This window comes from Xyrauchen texanus, chromosome 49 (genome assembly GCF_025860055.1).
Source record: "Xyrauchen texanus isolate HMW12.3.18 chromosome 49, RBS_HiC_50CHRs, whole genome shotgun sequence".
In the NCBI taxonomy this organism is placed as follows: domain Eukaryota; kingdom Metazoa; phylum Chordata; class Actinopteri; order Cypriniformes; family Catostomidae; genus Xyrauchen; species Xyrauchen texanus.
In genome coordinates this window covers 3,080,945-3,099,039 of record NC_068324.1, presented here as the reverse complement: position 1 = coordinate 3,099,039, position 18,095 = coordinate 3,080,945, and the positions used below count along the sequence as shown (strand labels likewise).

Genomic DNA, 18,095 nt, shown 5'->3' with positions numbered 1-18,095 from the left:
CTGCTTTTACCTCTCAAATATTGTCAACTTTACAAACATAGCTGCACAGTGAAATATCTAGTGAGGGACATCAAAGCTTTACAGTCACGTGAGCAGTAATGTCAAAGCTTTACAGTCACGTGAGCAGTAATGTCAAAGCTTTACAGTCACGTGAGCAGTAATGTCAAAGCTTTACAGTCACGTAAGTAGTGGCATCAAACCTTTACAGTTAAATGTGCAGTGATGTCATAGCTTCACTGTTAGGAATGCAGTGATGTCATAGCTTTACAGTGATTCTGTGCAATTACGTCTTAGCTTTACAGATAGGTACACAGTCACATCATAGCTTAACTATTATGTTGGAGTGATGTCATAGTTTTATAGCCACATACATTTACCACACATCAGCAGTGAAGTAATTCTGTCAAACACAGCCATCAGATCTTCTCTGTTATTTGAAAATCCAGTTCTAATCCTGTTTGCTGACATGTGATTGGTTAGATTTCCAGGATTTGTCCTATTGACCTGAACTCCTGTAACATACTGTGCTGTAGAGCCAGTTCTAATCAGGCAACATACTGCAGTGTTTTACAGTTTTGAAGGTGTTCTTTTTTTATAAATGCTAATAGAGTTGCTGTGTTTCTGTATCATGTTAAACTAAGTTCATTATTAATATTATGCTCAGGCCATGTCCCAGCTAACTGAGGTTACAGATCGTGAACGAGAGCTGCTGCAGCAAAATCGAGGCCTTCAGGATGAGCTGAACGGCACTCGGGTAGAGTTGGACCGCACTCAGTCTCATAACCGGCAGGAGGAATCAAGGCTGGCTGAGGAGAGAGATGCCTTACGTGAGAAGCTTGAGGATACTCGCAGGGACCTGAAACTGAGCGAAGAGGCCTTGGCACAGACCGTGTTCCAATTCAATGGGCAGCTTAGCACGCTAAAGGCTGAATGCTCAATGATCACAGCTAAACTGGAGCATGAGAGACAAGTGAGGCAGCAACTGGAGGTTGAGGCCGAGGCGAGCCGGGGGCGACTGCAGGGGGCGCTACAGGAGGCAGAGAGATGTCAGGTTAGAGTCCAGACTGCCCCATTGGTTTATCTTGAATGTTTTCTTTTCTTAAGCTGAAATGTATAATTTCAATGCCACTAGTAGCACAAAATGAAATCATAAAAATAAACATTGAATCAACAAACAAACAGTCCTGCCACAAACTCATGGCATTGGTTGAGACAATGTTGACTGCCAATGTTTGGCTGGTTTAATATTATGTGGTTTAATATCTTTTGAACCTCTCAGGCATCACGCACAGATGCAGAGCGCACACTTCAGCGAGACCGCGAGGAACACCAGCGCGTGCAGGAAAAGCACATCTTCGAGTCCAACACCCAACGGGACACCATCCAGTCCCTCTCGCAGAATCTCGGCAAAGCCGAGGCACGCGCTAACAGCCTGGAGAACGAGTGCCACCGCAGCGCCCTGGCCATCGCCGAGAAAGGTGTCCTGTTGGAGACACTTGCCCGGGAGAAGGACCAAGCTCTGGCAAAACTCAAAGAACTGGAGGTGGCGATGGTGAGCGAACGTGAACAGGCCAGCCGCGCCGGAGCCAAACAGGACGCCATGCAGGAGAGACTCGCACAGGCTCAGAGTGAGAGCGCGCTACTACGACAACGACTAGAGGAGGCGCTCAACAAGGGGACGGCAAAGGATAAGGCCGTTACAGATGTGCACCAGAACTTCGCTGAGATGCTAAACCAGTTACGCGCAGACGGAGAGGAGAGAGTCCACCTGGTGGAGGAGAGAAGCAAAGAGCTGGCGAAGTCGAACGGCGAGTTGAGAGAGCAGAACTATAAACTAGAGCAAGAGAAAGCTGAGAGAGAGGTAAAAAAAATCAGAGATTGAAATCGTTTTTTCGAGCTCAAAAACTGTTCCTGTAAGTAGAATTAAATTGGGATTGAATTTAACAGTGTTCCAGTATGAGAATGAAGCTGTTGTTGTTGTTTTTTATCGTCAGAGTTCTCTGAGACAGCTTCAGCAGGAATTGGCCGACTGTTTGAAGAAGTTGTCCATGTGTGAAGCCTCTCTGGAGGTCAATACGCGATACCGTAACGACCTGGAGGAAGAGAAGAGACGCACGCTCAAAGACATAGACCGACTGAAGGGAAAGGTACATCAATATACTTAAACTTTCTGAAAAATATCCAATAATAGTGTGGTGGTGTTTTTTTTGCATTCTCGAAAATAAAGATTTTGCCATTTATGGTTTCATGTGAAAAAATAAAGCGTAGATTTGTAGTTTCAACATTATTTGTACTAGCTTCATAACATGTGACGCACATTGATAACGTGTAACATTTAACAATCTGCACATGGAGCCACATTAAGAGCCCTATATCTCTGTGATTTAACCATATAGGGCCTTAAAAATTAAGATACTAAAAGGAAAGTTTGTTCTGAACAAAAACCTAAAAGGATATTAAATATATATATTTAATACTTCTGGAGTTATATATACTCCAACTTTGGAAAAACAACACAAAAAAGTTGTTTTTTCCTATTTTTGGACACACACTATTGGCATCAAGGGGTGTCAACTGATTTTAGTAATAGACCCTTCGATCTGTGTGCAAAAATAAAATAATAATGCTGGCACTTTTATAAGGTTAATATTTTTCACCTCCAAAAGTGTGAAAATTGTCACTATAAACATTTTTTTATCATAAATATTTAAGCCAGAGATTGAGTTGACACGGAATTACATTCATTTTCAATAATCAAATATATGCTTGAAATCACCACCAACAAATATTGATAGAATTTATAGAATATAATAGAATATCTTTTAAAGGTGTCTCTTGTATCACAAATATCTGACATTTAACTTTCTATTTACTTAACACTCTGGAGGAAATGTTTTACAAAGTCAAACCAATTTCTGAGTTTTTAAGAAAAATAGATTACACATTTCTTGCCATGGAAATAGCCATAGAAGCTGGCATGGCATTACAACCAAACAAACAAACTTACTTCATGCTACAGAGAGAAGCTGACAGCTGTTAATAATAACTAAATAATATTCTTTGATTCAACTGTTCTTATACATGTGTCTCCAGCTGCAAGAGTCTGAGGAACAGTACGTCCAGGCCGAGAGACGCATCAGTAACCTAAAGAGCTCACTGGATGAAAAGGAGCGAGAGGTGTGCAGTACTGCTCAGAAACTAGAGGAGGCGCTAACAGCTTGTACTGGAAAAGAGCAAACGATTAAACAGCTTGAAGAGGCGGTGCAGAGGTACAGGGACACTTTTAGGCTTAAACTGAAATCGCATACTACTGTACTATTATTTCAGTTTAAAGATACAACAGAAATAGTAGTAGTATGGTAATGTCTGGAATAATAGCATGCTACACGCTGCATATACTGTATACTGCCTGCTAATTTTAGAAATCGCATCTAAAACATAGTATGCAGTGATATACATTTCAAACAGTTGTATACTGCATTGTTGTCACATGACCACTTTACATTTCATGTTGATAACAGTAGTTAGCTAGTTATTTAATTGATGGCAAATGGCATGTTGAAAGTGTTTTAATGTGATTATGACATCACGGCAGGTTAGAGATCGAGAATGCCAGACTAGAGGCTACGGCCAAACAGCAGAGCAATCGCATTGAGGTGCTGCAGAAGGGAGTGCAGGAGGGTACTGTGGTAAGTCCTGACAAAAAACAGTCATATAAAATGGGTTTGGTTGTACCCCTTTTTTGTTATTTAGAAATGTCCTGTGTAATGTAAAATGGTTTGTAGTATGCAGTGATATACATTTTAAACAGTTGGCATATGGCATAATGTTGATTTACCACAAAAATACATTTACAGTCGTCCATCCTTTAAAAAAAGAAGCAGAAATCGAGGTTACAGTGAAGCATTTACTATGGAAGTCAATGGCGCAGTTTTTTGAGGGTTTAAAGACAGAAATGTGACGCTTACAATTTTATAAAAATTGTTTAATTCTTCTGTTAAAACTAAAGTGTATTATTTCAGCTGTAATGTTGTTTACATTTTTTCAGTTGTTTTAGTGTTAGCAGCGTTACGGCGTCATGGCAACTAAGTATAAGTGTAAAATTGGCTGTAATGGGGATTTGCAACCTATGGCACGTGTGCCAATGGTGTAATCGCTGAAGTAATCCTTCCTCATGATCATGTAGTGTGGTTTCAAGAGCTGACTGGGAGGCTCAACATAAAGTTTAAATGTGATGAGACTTCTGTATACCCAACAGACTCGTGCAGCAGCGTGTGCAAGCGCAGGTAGCACTTCGCTTTCGATTAACGCGTGAGTCAATGCGCCTGATTTGATTCGGTCGGGCTGAGTGGATAACAGCCTGCATTCCGTGTTTTGTTTGTTTGTTTTGCTTTTTGCTTTCAGAACAACACATCATGTGATAAGGAAAACACCACTATTAATCCTTGAGATTTCACATACAGGTACACCCTCCTTAAACCATAGTTACATGCAGGATCTTCATTATATCATAATCATCCTGTTTTGCACACATTTTTCAGTCAAACTATTATGCTGATAATATAATTTGTATATTGGGTTGGCATGGCCATTGACCAGGAAAATAAAAAATGGGCTATAACTTAACACAGAAAAGGTTAGTAAGGGAATTTTATCACTAAAATCATGTTAACACCCATATTGTTTGCATCTAGTGCCTTTACTTTTGAAATTGTGAGTATTTTAACATTTACGGACGAGCCTCCATTGTCTTCCATTGTAAGTGCCTCACTGAAACCCAGATTTGTGCTTTTTTGAAAGAAAATTAGAGACTAGTTGAAATACATTTCTGTGATAATCCATATTATGCCACACATGCTGTCGATTGAGCTTAACTTGTATTGAACCCAATATTCCTTTAACAGTTCACAGGTACACCTGCCCCATAGACTTCCATTGTAAGTGCATTACTGTAACTTATTTTGGTTTATTTTTACAAACTGAGGGATTAGTCCAAATCACTTTTTGCTGTGGTAATTGACGGCATGTATCGGAATTTGAAACCTGAGGCGAATGCATTTCTGATGGAGTACCAAGATAAGAGAAAGTGCTTGAAATCGTAAGTTGGCATTTGAACTGATGTAGAAGTCCTTCTTTTCGCAGCTATCAGATTCACCTGGAGAAGGGGTTGGTATTAAACATCTGACTGGTTGTAGCCATCCATCTCCTTGGTTTGATTTCCTTTCCTCTAAATCAAAACCTTTCTGGACCTGAAATCTCCCTGTGAACATCACTTTTAATGAAATGAACAGAAAACCATAAACATGTTTCTGGATGTATTAAAGCTCTCTGGATATTCTCTGTTTTGGTGGTGGTCTTTTGAGATTTAAGTTACTTCTCATTGGATTCTTAATGTCCTGTAAATTCCTATAGTTCTGTTTTCTGGGCTCTAAAGTGTTGGTTTGATATCTAGATCTTAAATCTGTATCTGCATGACGCATGATGCTACAGCAAATGATTGTCAAGTGTTTAGCAGAGGCGTACTGGTTCTTGACATCTGTTTGTTGATGTTCTCAGGTCAAAAATCGTTTGGAAGATCTCGTTTCAAACCTGCAGAGCAGTAAAATGACTCTTGAAGAGCAGCTCAACCAAGAGGTACGTAAAAGCATGATAGACCACACGAGAGACCGAAATGAATATTGAGAATATATAAAAAAAATTGATAGGGAGGGGGGGGCTGGGTAGTCCCCGCAGTAACATGCTTAACAATCCACGCGATAAGATGTGGGGATTGATGGTTTCAGATGTGGAGGCAACTGAGATTCGTCCTCCGCCACACGGATTGAGAGCCGCTACGCCACCACGAGGATAATTTGGCATTCCAAATTGGGGAGGGAAAAAAAAAGTTGATAAAGGTATTGATTTCTGTCTCAATCAATCTTGGTTGTGGTGTTCCACTCAGGTGCAGAAGCAGAGCATGCTATCCCATAATGCCCAGGATTCGCAGGTGCTGTGGGAGGAGGAGTTAAAGAGCCGCTCGCGACTGGGACTCCGCCTTTCTGAGCTTGATAAAGAGAAAGGAGAACTGACCAATCAGGTTTAACCTCATTAATTAATTTTAGATGAAATTGCTGTGTGACAAATACATTTTAATAATAAAGTACTATTATTCCATGTAGGATTTTAATACAAAGTTGTAAAATCTGCATGTAGAAGAATTGAAAAAATAATTTTGCTTGTCACACTGCAGAAAGTTGAATTTTAAAGTCATTTTCATTTCTAGTAGAGGTCTACTGATGGTGGATTTTGCCGATACTGGTAAATTAGCTGGTGGAAATGGACGTTAACCGATTCATCGGCCGATAGTTTTAAAAATAGATTTCATGAATAAATAGATCATATAAATAAATGCTGTATAAGCAGTAAATTAACAACAGTAGATCATCAGCGATCCGTTAATGAAAACAGACTTTTTCCTTTTTCTTTAAGGGCACCAAGAACATTAATATGAACTTATGATTAACATGTATCTACTTAACAACAAAACCTCTTTGGAGTGCTCATTTTTTATAAGCTTTTAAAATAGTAAATGGTCTGCACTTTTATATAGTGCCTTTTTAACCTTAGAAGTTACCAAAGCGCTTTACACTGTCTCTCTCATTCACCCATTCACACACCAATGACTGCAGAGCTGCCATGCTAGGTGCTAGCCTGCCATTGGGAGCAACTTGGGGTTCAGTGTCTTCCCCAAGGACAAGACGAAAAACTAATAATAATTAAAAATCTATCAGTAACTATCTGCTTTTTTCCAATAACTGATAGCTTAAAAAAAGCAAATATCGGCACTGATATATCGGTAAAACCCAAATTTCTATATATAGCACTTTGAATAAACTAGTTGGCTTGCTTGAAATCTCATGTCAGCTACCGTAATGTTTGTCTGATGGTGTTTTAAGCTTTTAAGGACGAAGTCTCTCACGTCTCTGAGAATCTTAACGGCTGCAATCTGTCTGTGTGTTTCAGATGGAGCTTGAGAAGAAAAAAGCTAAAAAGCTGTTAGAGCAGAAGAAGGCAGTGGACACTCGACTGGAGCAGGAGATGCAGAGAAACACTGACCTTCAGAAAGAAATGTACAGGTGATCATTGAACCCTGACCACACCTGTAGATGTGTTTGAGTATATAGAGAAGCCAGCGATATGCTTCCTTCCTTCTGCCTGCGGATCTGTGAGATACACACATGTAATGCACACTGCTTTTTAAATGTAAAATGCCTGAAACTTGGTGTAAACTTTGACTTTCTCTTGGAGTCAATTCAATTAAAGTTCTCATTTCAGCTTCTAAAATGTATTTTAAAATTAGCATGAACCCAAAACGAACCCTACTTACTGAAGTGATACAAATGTGTGGTCTTATTGTGCATGATTGACATTGAAGTAGAACTAGGATAAATATTGGAGATGCCTTTGGAAGATGGAGACAGATTTAAAATGGATGCAGAGTTGGCTAATTTGTGTGTCCTCATTCTGGCAACCTGCATGAGTCTGGGGCGGGACAGACAACTCTCCAATATTTTGAATTTGGACTGCAGTACCCATTTCAAACACTTGTTGTCAATCCTACATAGAGCACCTTTAAAAGTCCTGCATTAAGCACCAAATTGTAATTTTGTTCTGGTTATAATTGGGAAGTTTGGTTGAACAATAAACTGCCTCTGGGATTTTCTTCATTTTGGACTCCTGTAGCATCTTTGTCTGTGCCTGTCGTAGCAAGGAAAGACTAAGAATGAAAAAAAACAACTATCCAACGATTATTGGTATCGGCAAAATCCACTATCAGTCGACCTCTGATTTAAATTGATACATGGATTCTCAAATCTCCTTGTATTGCAGGACATGTCCTACATTTGTTTAATTAAATTAGGGATGACCCCAAACCTGGCTGCAAAAGTGCTATCGAATGAGATGCAGTCTGTCGAGTTGCACTAAGCACCTTTTAATAATACAGTGTATCTTATGTGTGTGTGTGTCAGGTTGAAGACTCTGGTAAAGACGGCTAAGAAGCAACTGCGCGAACAGGGCGCTGGACAGCTGGACGCTCCTCTGGGCAGCTTGAGAGGAGACAGACGGGAGACGGAGAGCGCTGTCAGCAGAATGAAGACTAAGGTACAGCTTCCTACACTTCCAGTGGGCATTGAAGTATGGATGCTTGATTGTGTCTACATATTGCTCTTTTGTTTCCTTATTGTTTTTTTTACCCTCTTTTCACCTCCTTTCCTCCATCTGTCTCTCCTCTGGCAGGTGGATGAACTTCAGTCTCAGTACGAGCGGGAGGCATCGCGCTGCTCCCATCTGGAGGAGGTGAACCGGCAGTTAAAGGAGAAGCTGGCATCTGTGAAGAGTCTGAGCCGCAGTCATGAGCAGCTGGAGCGCAGTAACAGGATGCTGGAGGAGGAGGTGGCCCGTATGCGCAGACAGCTGGAGTCTGGTGTGATGGATCAGAGTCAGGCCGAGCAGTATCGCCGTGAGACAGAGGAGAGAGCGCGACAGGAGATCAAGCACAAACTAGAGGAGGTCAACATATTCCTGCAGGTACCGTAAATCACAGAATCCATACCAATCACGCTGTTCTTGTTTTAACGTTGTTAGCGAAGTCCAAGTGCTATATGAAATGATACACTCTTCGTTTGTTTCGTCCGACAGACGCAGGCCGCATCTCAGGAAGCTCTGGAGCAGATGAAAGCCGCTAACGAGGCCAGTCAGCGCACTCAGCTGGAGCAACGCATCAGAGATCTGGAGAGTGAAGTTAGTCGTGTGCGCAGCACTCAGCAGGACAGTCTGGTACAGAGAGACTCCAGCCGCATTGAACTGGAACGATACAAACAACTGTACAGTGAAGAACTGCGCCTCAGGAATAGTCTGGCCTCTAAACTAGAGAGGTGAGAGTGTGAAGGGAGTCCTCAAATCATATAGAATTATTCAATTTGCCAAATAAGATGCATAACATGACAAACAACTGTTTATTAAACATCAAATATCTTTTGATTGCCTCTGATTCTACCGCTTTCAGTTAGGATTGAAATTTAACTTGACACTGAAAATTGACATTTTGCGACGTGATAAGTGTTATTATTTTTGTAATGTGCAGGTCTAATGAGCGGTTAGCAGAGGCCAACGCTAAACTCCTGAGCGAGAGACAGCGTAGTAAATCTCTGCTCACCAGCAGTATAGTGAATGGCGGTTTAGGAGGCCCTGCTCTGGATGTGACTTCTCTAGGCTCTGTGGGGGCGTACGGGGCATCTCTAGGGCCCCTGAACAGGAGTCTCGGCCTTGGGTCCCCTCTGCTGGGTATGGTAGGGGACTCACAGGGCAGCCGTGTCGAAGCCTACCTGGCAAAGGTGAGCAATGTTACAGCACAGGTTTACATCATGTCAAATGGTGCGTTCACGTCATTTTGGAATTATTGTAATTATGTGTTAAAAAATGGTTCATGTCTTTATAGAACTCATAATTACAACCCGCACAGTTGTGAATTTATCAAATACATTTCCAACTTCTCCCATTTGACTTTTGTGATGAAACAACAATTACATCGGCAGCATTTTTGTGTCCGTCTGTAAAAATGCACTAGATTGACTTCTTTGACCGCTGCGCTACTTCTCACAGTTTTTTTTCAGGTTCTCACGCAGGAGTGCCACGTTTTTAAGACGCTTCTTGACGTTTTCTTGAGACACTTACGTTCTGTTCCAATCGTTGTGCTGCATTTAGGTTTTTTAACACAAGAACACGTTCGTTCTGAACAGCCCCTAGATTTTATTATCTAGATCCTAGGTCCCCTAGAGTACATATGGAGGTGAATTAATTAGTGAAGAAGTATTTTGTTGTCAAAATAAACAAAACTGTACATGGAATGAACAAATAATTTCCAAGTTCGAGGACACGAAGTGCTAAAAATACAATAGTTGTTTTGTCTTTTGTTTTTGATTTGTTCATTTTTTGTTTAAGTTTTGCTTTTCGTTTCATTTATTTTTCTTCCTTTTTTTTTTCATTATGTTTGTTTTGTATTTTGTTTTTGTTTGTAAAATCAGGTCTTGTTTGAAAATGTACAATCACAAGTTAAGCTATGAAATTGAAATTAAATCAAAATAAGTATTCCCAACACTGAGACCACAAAATAAAACAATATTTTGTGAGCCGTGACGTTTGACCGAGAAACCGGCTAGTGTGTTAGGAAAAATCTATTTTATATTGCAAAACGCACTTTTTTTGTGTCTGAACAGCAACTTGGATCTTCAACAGGTTGCTAGTTCATATGAGGTGAAGAAATGTAATGATGAGGTATTTCTTTGTCAAAATAAATAAAACTACACTTTGATGGAATGAACAAGTAATTCCAATTCCGAGGACGTGAATAGATAAGAATAGAATCTGAGAGTCGTCCCGTTATTACGATAATTTTGCCAATTATTGGTAATGCCATAGCATTCTTTGTACCAAGTTAAATATCAAAGGACCACCGTTTTACCACCTGATACCATCATTGAACGACGTTACCGCCACAGTACTTTTTTTTTTAAGATTAGGAATAGGGTGAAATTGAATCATACTCTGAGTCTGTTTTACCAATCTGGGTTGTAGTGTTTCGTTTTTGAATGGGTTTCCAAATCCTATACGACACTGACTCAACATTCATTGCTAAACAAACCAGTCCAATATTTGCTGTTAGCTTTAGGATATAAATTTTTTTTTTTGCCAGTGTGCAAATGGAACCCGTCCACTTTTCCTGTTTGGTAGATGTTTGATCGGTGCATGCGAGTGTGAGAGTACAGGTGGTGATTCTGAAATCAACAGGCATGAAATATCAGTGACCTGCCCCTCACACTTCCATCTTTCTTCTCCAACAAATAATCCTCCTGTCTCTTTTTTTCACCGCTGCTTTCTGGACTCACAACCTCTTGTGTCTCTGATATCTTCAGCTTCTCGCTCAAAAGTCTGTTTCTCACCTGTCCTCTTTTCAACCTGATACCTGAGCAGGTGTGTAGCTCTGTGCAGCACACTGATTCTCAGAACACACACACTCACACATTTGCTTCTGCATCTCTGAGTCTTCACAGATTATTAGGGTTAAAAGTAAATGGTTAGAGACTGTGGTTGAGCATGCTGCTATGGAGAGCATAGCACAATAATAAATGAGTCTAGAAAACCAAGTTATTGGCTAGAGTGCAATACTAGTGCACTGCTAACTATGTAGTATATACTATGTAGTTCATACAATTTTTAATAGTAGTATATATAACACTACACATTATGCAACACTAGGTGTTTAAACCGTAGTATGCTGCATTATTGCCACATGATGACCTCATTACATTGCATGCTTGATTCAGCAAGTGGCATCTAGTTATTTGCATTTTATATCACGTCACGTCCAAATTGTAAAGAGCGATTAAGTCTTATGTGTGCAGAGATGGTTAGAGAAATGCACAAAAATCAGCTGAGGAGAGATTAAGTGTTTGTTTTTGTTCTATTACAGATGCAAACAGAGCTGGAGAAAAATATATCAAAAGAGCTGGACTACGGTGAGTCATTTTGAAACGTCTTGACACTCGGTTTGAATTTCATCATGAATGATGGATCTGAAAAACTATTCCATGGAAAGCTTTTGTAAATCAGTACTTGAATATTTAAGGAAAAGTTCACCCAAAAATAAACATTCCATGGAACACAAAATGAGATATTTAGCAGAATGTATAAGCTGCCTGTTTCCATACAATAAAGCTAGACTGTGACCACGGACTGTCAAGCTAAAACAAGGAGAGAGATAGGACCTTATAAGTCCATATGACTCATTTTGCTATATTCTGTCTTCTGAAACCATTCAATCGATTTGTGTGACAAACAAACCAAAACAAGCCCAGAAGCAATGGTGTTTTCATTGTGTGAACTAATGCTTTAATTTAACAGGCTTTTTGTGGCTTCAGAAAGCGACTTCATCATCAAGTTCGCAATATCTCTCTGTTTCTCAGTCACAGGGGAGTTGGAAGGAGGTTCTGCCCGTCTGTCTCCAGTGGGCTCGGCCTCTGGCTCTCACAACTTAAACCTTAACCTGACCCTGAAACAGCCGGATGCAGTGAGCAGAGCCACTCAACAGTACCTGGAGGTGCTCAAGAAGAACTACATGATTTGACCCAGGGTCAGTCCAGACACTGTGAACCCAATGAACACGGTAACTGACTCTCAAACCCATTCAACACAAACTCTCATTGATGTCCAAAAGCAGCACATTAGTTTATGTTTACTGAATGGTGCTAACGGGTTTGTGAAAGCGTTTGTTGTGTTATCGGAACTTCACCTAAAGGGATTAAAGGAACATGTCACCCCCGAAATTTAAATTCTGTTGTTAATTACTCACCCCCATGTTGGTCCAAACCTGTATGATTTTTTCTTCTTCCATAGAACACAAAAGGAGATGTTTAGCAGAATGTCTGAAATTAATTTCTTCGTTATAAAATTTTTAAAAGGGAATTCTGTTATCAGTGTAATTGATGCATATTTTATTTATTTATTTTACACCAAAAATATTTCTAGAGCATGTCCAGATAAACACAAAACCCTGTTAAAAAAATCTGAGAAGCTGAGTAACTTATATTAATATTATTAAAAAAATTAATCATTACTTGCAATATTCCTTGAAAAATAAACTATTTATCTCATTACCTAAACACACCAACCAAATTAGCACCCTTTTTTTTTTTTTTTAACCCTTATATTGTGTTCCAGTCAAATCTGACCAATGAACTGTTTTTATTAAGTTTTTCTGAAAACTGTAGTTTCATTTCATTTCATTTGTTTTAGATCATTTTCAGAAAATTGTATTGTTTTTATTTGACTTTGTTACACTTGTTGTGTTCCCGGTCTAAAGTGACCGGCCATTGGAAATGGATGGATTAGACTACAAAATACAGAAATATTAAGTGTTCAGAAACATCCCAACCCTTTACATGAGCACATATAGTATGTGGATGTGTTTCACTCATAAAGTCCTCGGTACAATGTTGTTTGGGGCAGCTGTGGCTCAGGTGGTAGAGCGGGTCGGCCACTAATCACAGGGTTGGCGGTTCGATTCCCGGCCCACATGACTCCACATGCCGAAGTGTCCTTGGGCAAGACACTGAACCCCAAGTTGCTCCCAATGGCAGAATGGGTGAATGAGTCACAGTGTAAAGCGTTTTGAATACCGCTAAGGTTAAAAAAGCGCTATATAAGTGCAGAACATTTATCATTGAGCGCCCTTTTGTTCGTCATCTTTCCATGAACACTCTTCGAGGAATATTTCATGATCTGCTCATCATATTATGTTGTTTGGGCTCGTTTGAATCTGGATAGTTTGCTGTAAGTTACAAAATGTCATCGTCTATGTTATATGCTTGTTTTGGAAGTAATCTACTAATTGAGATCTTTCTAATGAGATATAACGCGTGGCTTTCGAATTTATTTTAGTTTTTACCAACTCTGAAAATAATTGTTGTGATGATAAATTGGCAAATTATGAGAACAAAGCAGTTCTAATTCGTCAGCAAATTAAAAAGCATTATTTAAGAATGAGTAGAATCCGCGGTATGCATTGTCCAGATTCTAAACTTTTAAATTGACAACTTTTGTTTAGATCAAGCAAGCGGTTATTAATTTATTACGGTACATAAATATTATTATACATTTTTTCTGCAATTTATTCCCACTGGCTCAGTATAAGCTCAGTTCAATTAATTGTTCTATCCATAAAAAATATATATATATTTTTTTTAAATATGCTCAAAAAAGTTGAGTTGAGTTATGTTCTATTTTAGTGCTATGGCGACGGAAGGTAACATTTACAGTGAATAATAATTTGAATTCAGTTTAAGGCTTCAGAAGCGCACGATTTGCATTAACTGCTTTCACGTAGCTTTTATAGTGCATTGTCAGTTTTGGAACTCTCCTTCTGTTACATGGAAAAAAAGAAAATCTTATGCTTTTGGAACAACTTGAGGGTGAGTAAATGATGACAGCATTTTCATTTTTGGGTTTGTCATATATTAGATAACTCTAGGGCACTATAGATACTCTCAGTGGCTCTCACTCTACTCCGAATGCTTTCTGCTGGTCTGGAACTGTGCAGCCGGAGAATAATCTGTCGTTTAACGAGCACTTTTACAGAAGGCCTGTTGAGTAAAAAATGTGTTATATAAATGTTTGCCGTCTGGACGGCCGTTCTGATAGTTCCAAGTGTGCAACTTGTGCTTTACTGCTACACCAAAAGGGCCAAAGTTAAAAAAAAACATTTTTTATCAAGTATAAAGTGACAATGCACTTTGTGCCTCAGGAGGAAATGAACTTCTGTCTTTGAGTAATGTGGTCACCATCACTGAGGTTTAAAGGTACATGTGCAGCTTTCAGTGTTGAGTTCCCCTACGAACTCTTTTACAGCTCAGTGGTGTTTTACTATTTGTGGGTTTTAGTTTACTATGTATATGTTTTGGCTGTTTTTGTGTTAAACTTGTACCGTTCATATTATTGCCATGTAATAACAATGGTACATCATACACTACTGTGCAATATATTTGTTTTGATTTCAAATGACGAAACTCTAATTTTGAGATGTTGTTTTCGGAGGGAAAGAAACAGATTAAGGCAAAACTACACAATGCACTGAGCACTTTGCTGTGCTCAGGACAATTTGTTTCGATGTTTGGGTGAATTTGATAAATGTCTGTGTCAGATATTTTGCAAACAGAAAATTAACCTTATTTTTATGCATCATGATTTTCATGACAATTAAGTACAATTCTCCCTCCAGGTTTCTTTAATATAAAATTCCACTACCGGACCGATATATCGGTTTTACCAATTAATCAGGCCGATAGTTGCTTTTTGGAACTATTGGTTATCGGATAAAATCTTTACCGATATGTTGTACATTTTTTCCCCTAATTGTTTTATTCCCTATCAACGAACCTCATCTGGTGAAATTATATATATATATATATATATATATATATATATATACACTCTTCATCGTGTGACTATTTAGGCTCTAAAAGGCTTCATTTGGAAAATATGTGGGTATAGAGCACTGTAAGGTTGCCAAGTCTATCATTTCAAAATAAGAGTCCCAGGCGTATTTTAGGCTTTTTTATAGTAATAATAAAAAAAATCCCACCTTATACACCAAATCTTTCATTTCTCTAGTTATTATTGGGCTTTTGGTTGCAAAATAAACTGCTTTTGGGATTTTATTATAAGAGATTTTTTTTTAATTCTATAAATCAACCGGGAAAAAAGTATTGTCTGATTAATCGGTTATCAGTCTTTTCCACCACCTTATTTATCGGTATTGGCAAAATTATTTTGAGGGATTTTCACATTAATGGAATTTGATATTATGGAAACTTGAAGGAATTGTGCTTAATACATTTAAAATTGCATAAAAAAAAAAAATTGTAATTTAGAAAAAAAAAATTTGAATTGTAATATAAATAAATGAGATTGAGCTGTTTTGTATTACAGTAGTTTTCCTAATGCAAAATACAATTTCAAATTTTGGGGTGAAATATTTTTGTAAACCAAAATGTGTAAAAATTCATGTATTTTATTTGTCATTTGCTATAAAATGAATCTTGGTCTTATTTTGTATGTTTGTCATTCTCTCAAATGTTGAATCATATAAAAATCTAACTTTATCTTTCAACTATAGAAATAATGCAAAAGCACAAATTAAGTACACACATCTACAACATCCAGCTTTCTTTATATGCATTCATACATCACTCACTCTTGTCTTATAGGAGCTCTTCATACATCAGATTTGGTGAAACACTAATAATAAAAAAATATAAAAACCAGTGTGACATTCCTGGGCTGATTTGTTAGACTATACTTATTAGGTGATATCACATTTTAAAACACATGGAAGTGGCTCATTAAACTAATACTTTTGGCCTCAGCTGAATCTCAGATCATTCTCCAGTTTGTAGATTTTTGCCTTCAGGGTCTTCAGCTCGTCCTGGACTTTTTTTGTGCGGCTGTTGGTCTGTCGCACTTCATGGAGAATGGCCAAGTCCTGATTAGGACCCACGTTAAGTGTCACCTTGTGAAAGAAACAGTCATTTTTACTTGTGTCAAAATATGGTGCATCATACATGATATTAAAGGTGCTGTAAGCAATTTGAACCGTGCTAGACTTAAAACTTGAGATTGGGCTCGTGTCTTTTTTGGAAAAGGGGGTTTTATTCAGAGACACTTGTATCAGAGATTGAGCAGGACAGCATTTTAACATTACAGGTACACAGACCTTATACAGGTACTGTGATAGGTAGCAAAATTAAAGCATTCTCAAACTGACCGTGGCTGAATTTTTTTTTCCCCCTGACGAAAAGTTTAATGAATCGAACATCACTATTATTGTTTATTTCATAACTTATAAGTAATGAAAAATGGCATGTTTATCTGAAGTGTATTGGAGTTGTATAGCAAGCTTTGGACTGTAGTAGAGTAAAAGTAATTTTCCCAAAATGAATACTCTGTACAGATGTGCTTAATGTTCTTATAGATGAGGTGATGAAAAGACTGACTTTGAAGAGATGTTTCTCCACATCTTTGACTTTCTGTCGTAGGTGTTTGATGTCGGTCTTGAATCCCTCCACCTCCATGGCCCGTCTCTTCTCCAGGGCTTCATAACGTTGAGTCATCAACTGTAGACGATTGGCCATCTTATCAGAGCGTTCCTAAACACACACAAACACACACTCGGATCAATTCTGACAGAGAATAGTGTAATATTTTTAAGTAAAATCTGTCTGTGATAGACTTAAATATTGGCATGAAGTTTTGTCCACTTTATCAGCCAATTCTGGTCAAGAACCACCCACTGAGACAGGAAATGGCAATCTGATTGACATGTAAAATCCCCCACGTGTTTTTATTTTACCTCGAGGTTTTTGCCGGTAGGAACCGTTTCAAAAAGCAACTATTAGCACCGATTAATCAGCAAAACCAATATATTGTTTGACTTCTAACATGAACTTCACAAAAAGCAACTAACTGCGACAATCGATAAAAACCGATATTTTGGTCCATCTCTAGAGTGAAGGGTCACAAAAAGAAACTACGTGCACCAATGAATCGATAAAACCGATATATCAGTCCACCTCTAGCGTGAACCTTCACAAACTTTCTGAAATGTTTTTAAAAATCCAGCACCACAATTACGATCATGACGTATACTTACAAATGCACTTTACAAAAGTTCTTTACATTTTAAATAATATCTCTAACTTGAAAACAGTCTGTGGGCATGAACTATTCTGTAAGTAACCAGTACATGGGCAAAGTGTAAAATCACATGCACTCTGTGGGTTGTTTGCTTACTTTGAAGATCTCTCTGCCCACATCACCCTCTTCTCTGATCTGAGACAGTTCTGTCTCTAGAGTCACACACTGCTCTCGGTACATGTCGGCCAGTTTATGAGACTGTATCAGTTCCTCTTGCAAAGCCTGTTGGAATAAAGACAATCCCCCTTAATAAAACAAATTTGCTGTTATTCTAATCATTTCAAACCTTGTTGTTGTCATTTAAAAATATTATATATTTATGCCATGTCATTCAACTCTTAAAGATAGAAGTTACTTTACTTAAAAATGAAACGACTGTTTTCTGACCCTGATCTCCTCCCGGTGGGTCTGGCTGGACTCGTGGCTGGGCTGTGTGAGAAACAGAACGTCTGTGGATTGGGGATGCTGCTCAGGGTAATCGCGCGCCTCTCTGAGTCTCTCCTGACAGGTGTCCAGCTCTCTCAGCAGCCGGTCCTTCTCCACCATCCAACCCTTCTCATGAGCTCGACTTTCAAACTTCAGCTGCAGGAAATCCCTCGTGCTCTCGTATAGAAGATTCTGTGTGCGCTGGAGTCTTACAAAACAGAAGAACCAGTCGAGAGAGTGAAGGGCTGTCGCTTTAACATGTTCATTGACATAAAAATAGTTATAGTGATGTTTGCCATAGCCAACTCAAGTCGAACCAGTCAGGTCACATAAGGACGAGAGAAGTGAGACAGGTATGGATGGTTGACAGGAGGAATGAATGT

General features: G+C 38.8%; 2 protein-coding genes across 2 annotated transcripts in view; one reads left to right on the top strand and one right to left on the bottom strand.

The window, feature by feature from the left end:
• Nucleotides 1-12,180, top strand: part of si:ch211-272n13.3 (ankyrin repeat domain-containing protein 26) — a 38,193-nt gene extending 26,013 nt beyond the window's left edge. The window contains exons 29-43 of the mRNA XM_052122877.1: nucleotides 665-1,051; nucleotides 1,280-1,861; nucleotides 1,995-2,147; nucleotides 3,094-3,269; nucleotides 3,596-3,689; nucleotides 5,143-5,166; nucleotides 5,557-5,634; nucleotides 5,942-6,076; nucleotides 7,003-7,115; nucleotides 8,010-8,142; nucleotides 8,278-8,568; nucleotides 8,680-8,915; nucleotides 9,125-9,374; nucleotides 11,510-11,555; nucleotides 12,003-12,180. Coding sequence (XP_051978837.1) covers nucleotides 665-1,051; nucleotides 1,280-1,861; nucleotides 1,995-2,147; nucleotides 3,094-3,269; nucleotides 3,596-3,689; nucleotides 5,143-5,166; nucleotides 5,557-5,634; nucleotides 5,942-6,076; nucleotides 7,003-7,115; nucleotides 8,010-8,142; nucleotides 8,278-8,568; nucleotides 8,680-8,915; nucleotides 9,125-9,374; nucleotides 11,510-11,555; nucleotides 12,003-12,163 — 2,859 coding nt within the window. The 3' untranslated portion in view covers nucleotides 12,164-12,180. The remainder of the gene's footprint in view (nucleotides 1-664; nucleotides 1,052-1,279; nucleotides 1,862-1,994; nucleotides 2,148-3,093; nucleotides 3,270-3,595; nucleotides 3,690-5,142; nucleotides 5,167-5,556; nucleotides 5,635-5,941; nucleotides 6,077-7,002; nucleotides 7,116-8,009; nucleotides 8,143-8,277; nucleotides 8,569-8,679; nucleotides 8,916-9,124; nucleotides 9,375-11,509; nucleotides 11,556-12,002) is intronic.
• Nucleotides 12,181-12,743: 563 nt separating this feature from the next.
• ccdc77 (coiled-coil domain containing 77) overlaps nucleotides 12,744-18,095 on the bottom strand; it is a 21,972-nt gene continuing 16,620 nt past the window's right edge. The window contains exons 10-13 of the mRNA XM_052122879.1: nucleotides 17,674-17,920; nucleotides 17,383-17,508; nucleotides 16,587-16,739; nucleotides 12,744-16,102 (exon numbers count right to left, since the gene is read on the bottom strand). Of these exons, the coding sequence (XP_051978839.1) occupies nucleotides 15,956-16,102; nucleotides 16,587-16,739; nucleotides 17,383-17,508; nucleotides 17,674-17,920 (673 nt within the window). The 3' untranslated portion in view covers nucleotides 12,744-15,955. The remainder of the gene's footprint in view (nucleotides 16,103-16,586; nucleotides 16,740-17,382; nucleotides 17,509-17,673; nucleotides 17,921-18,095) is intronic.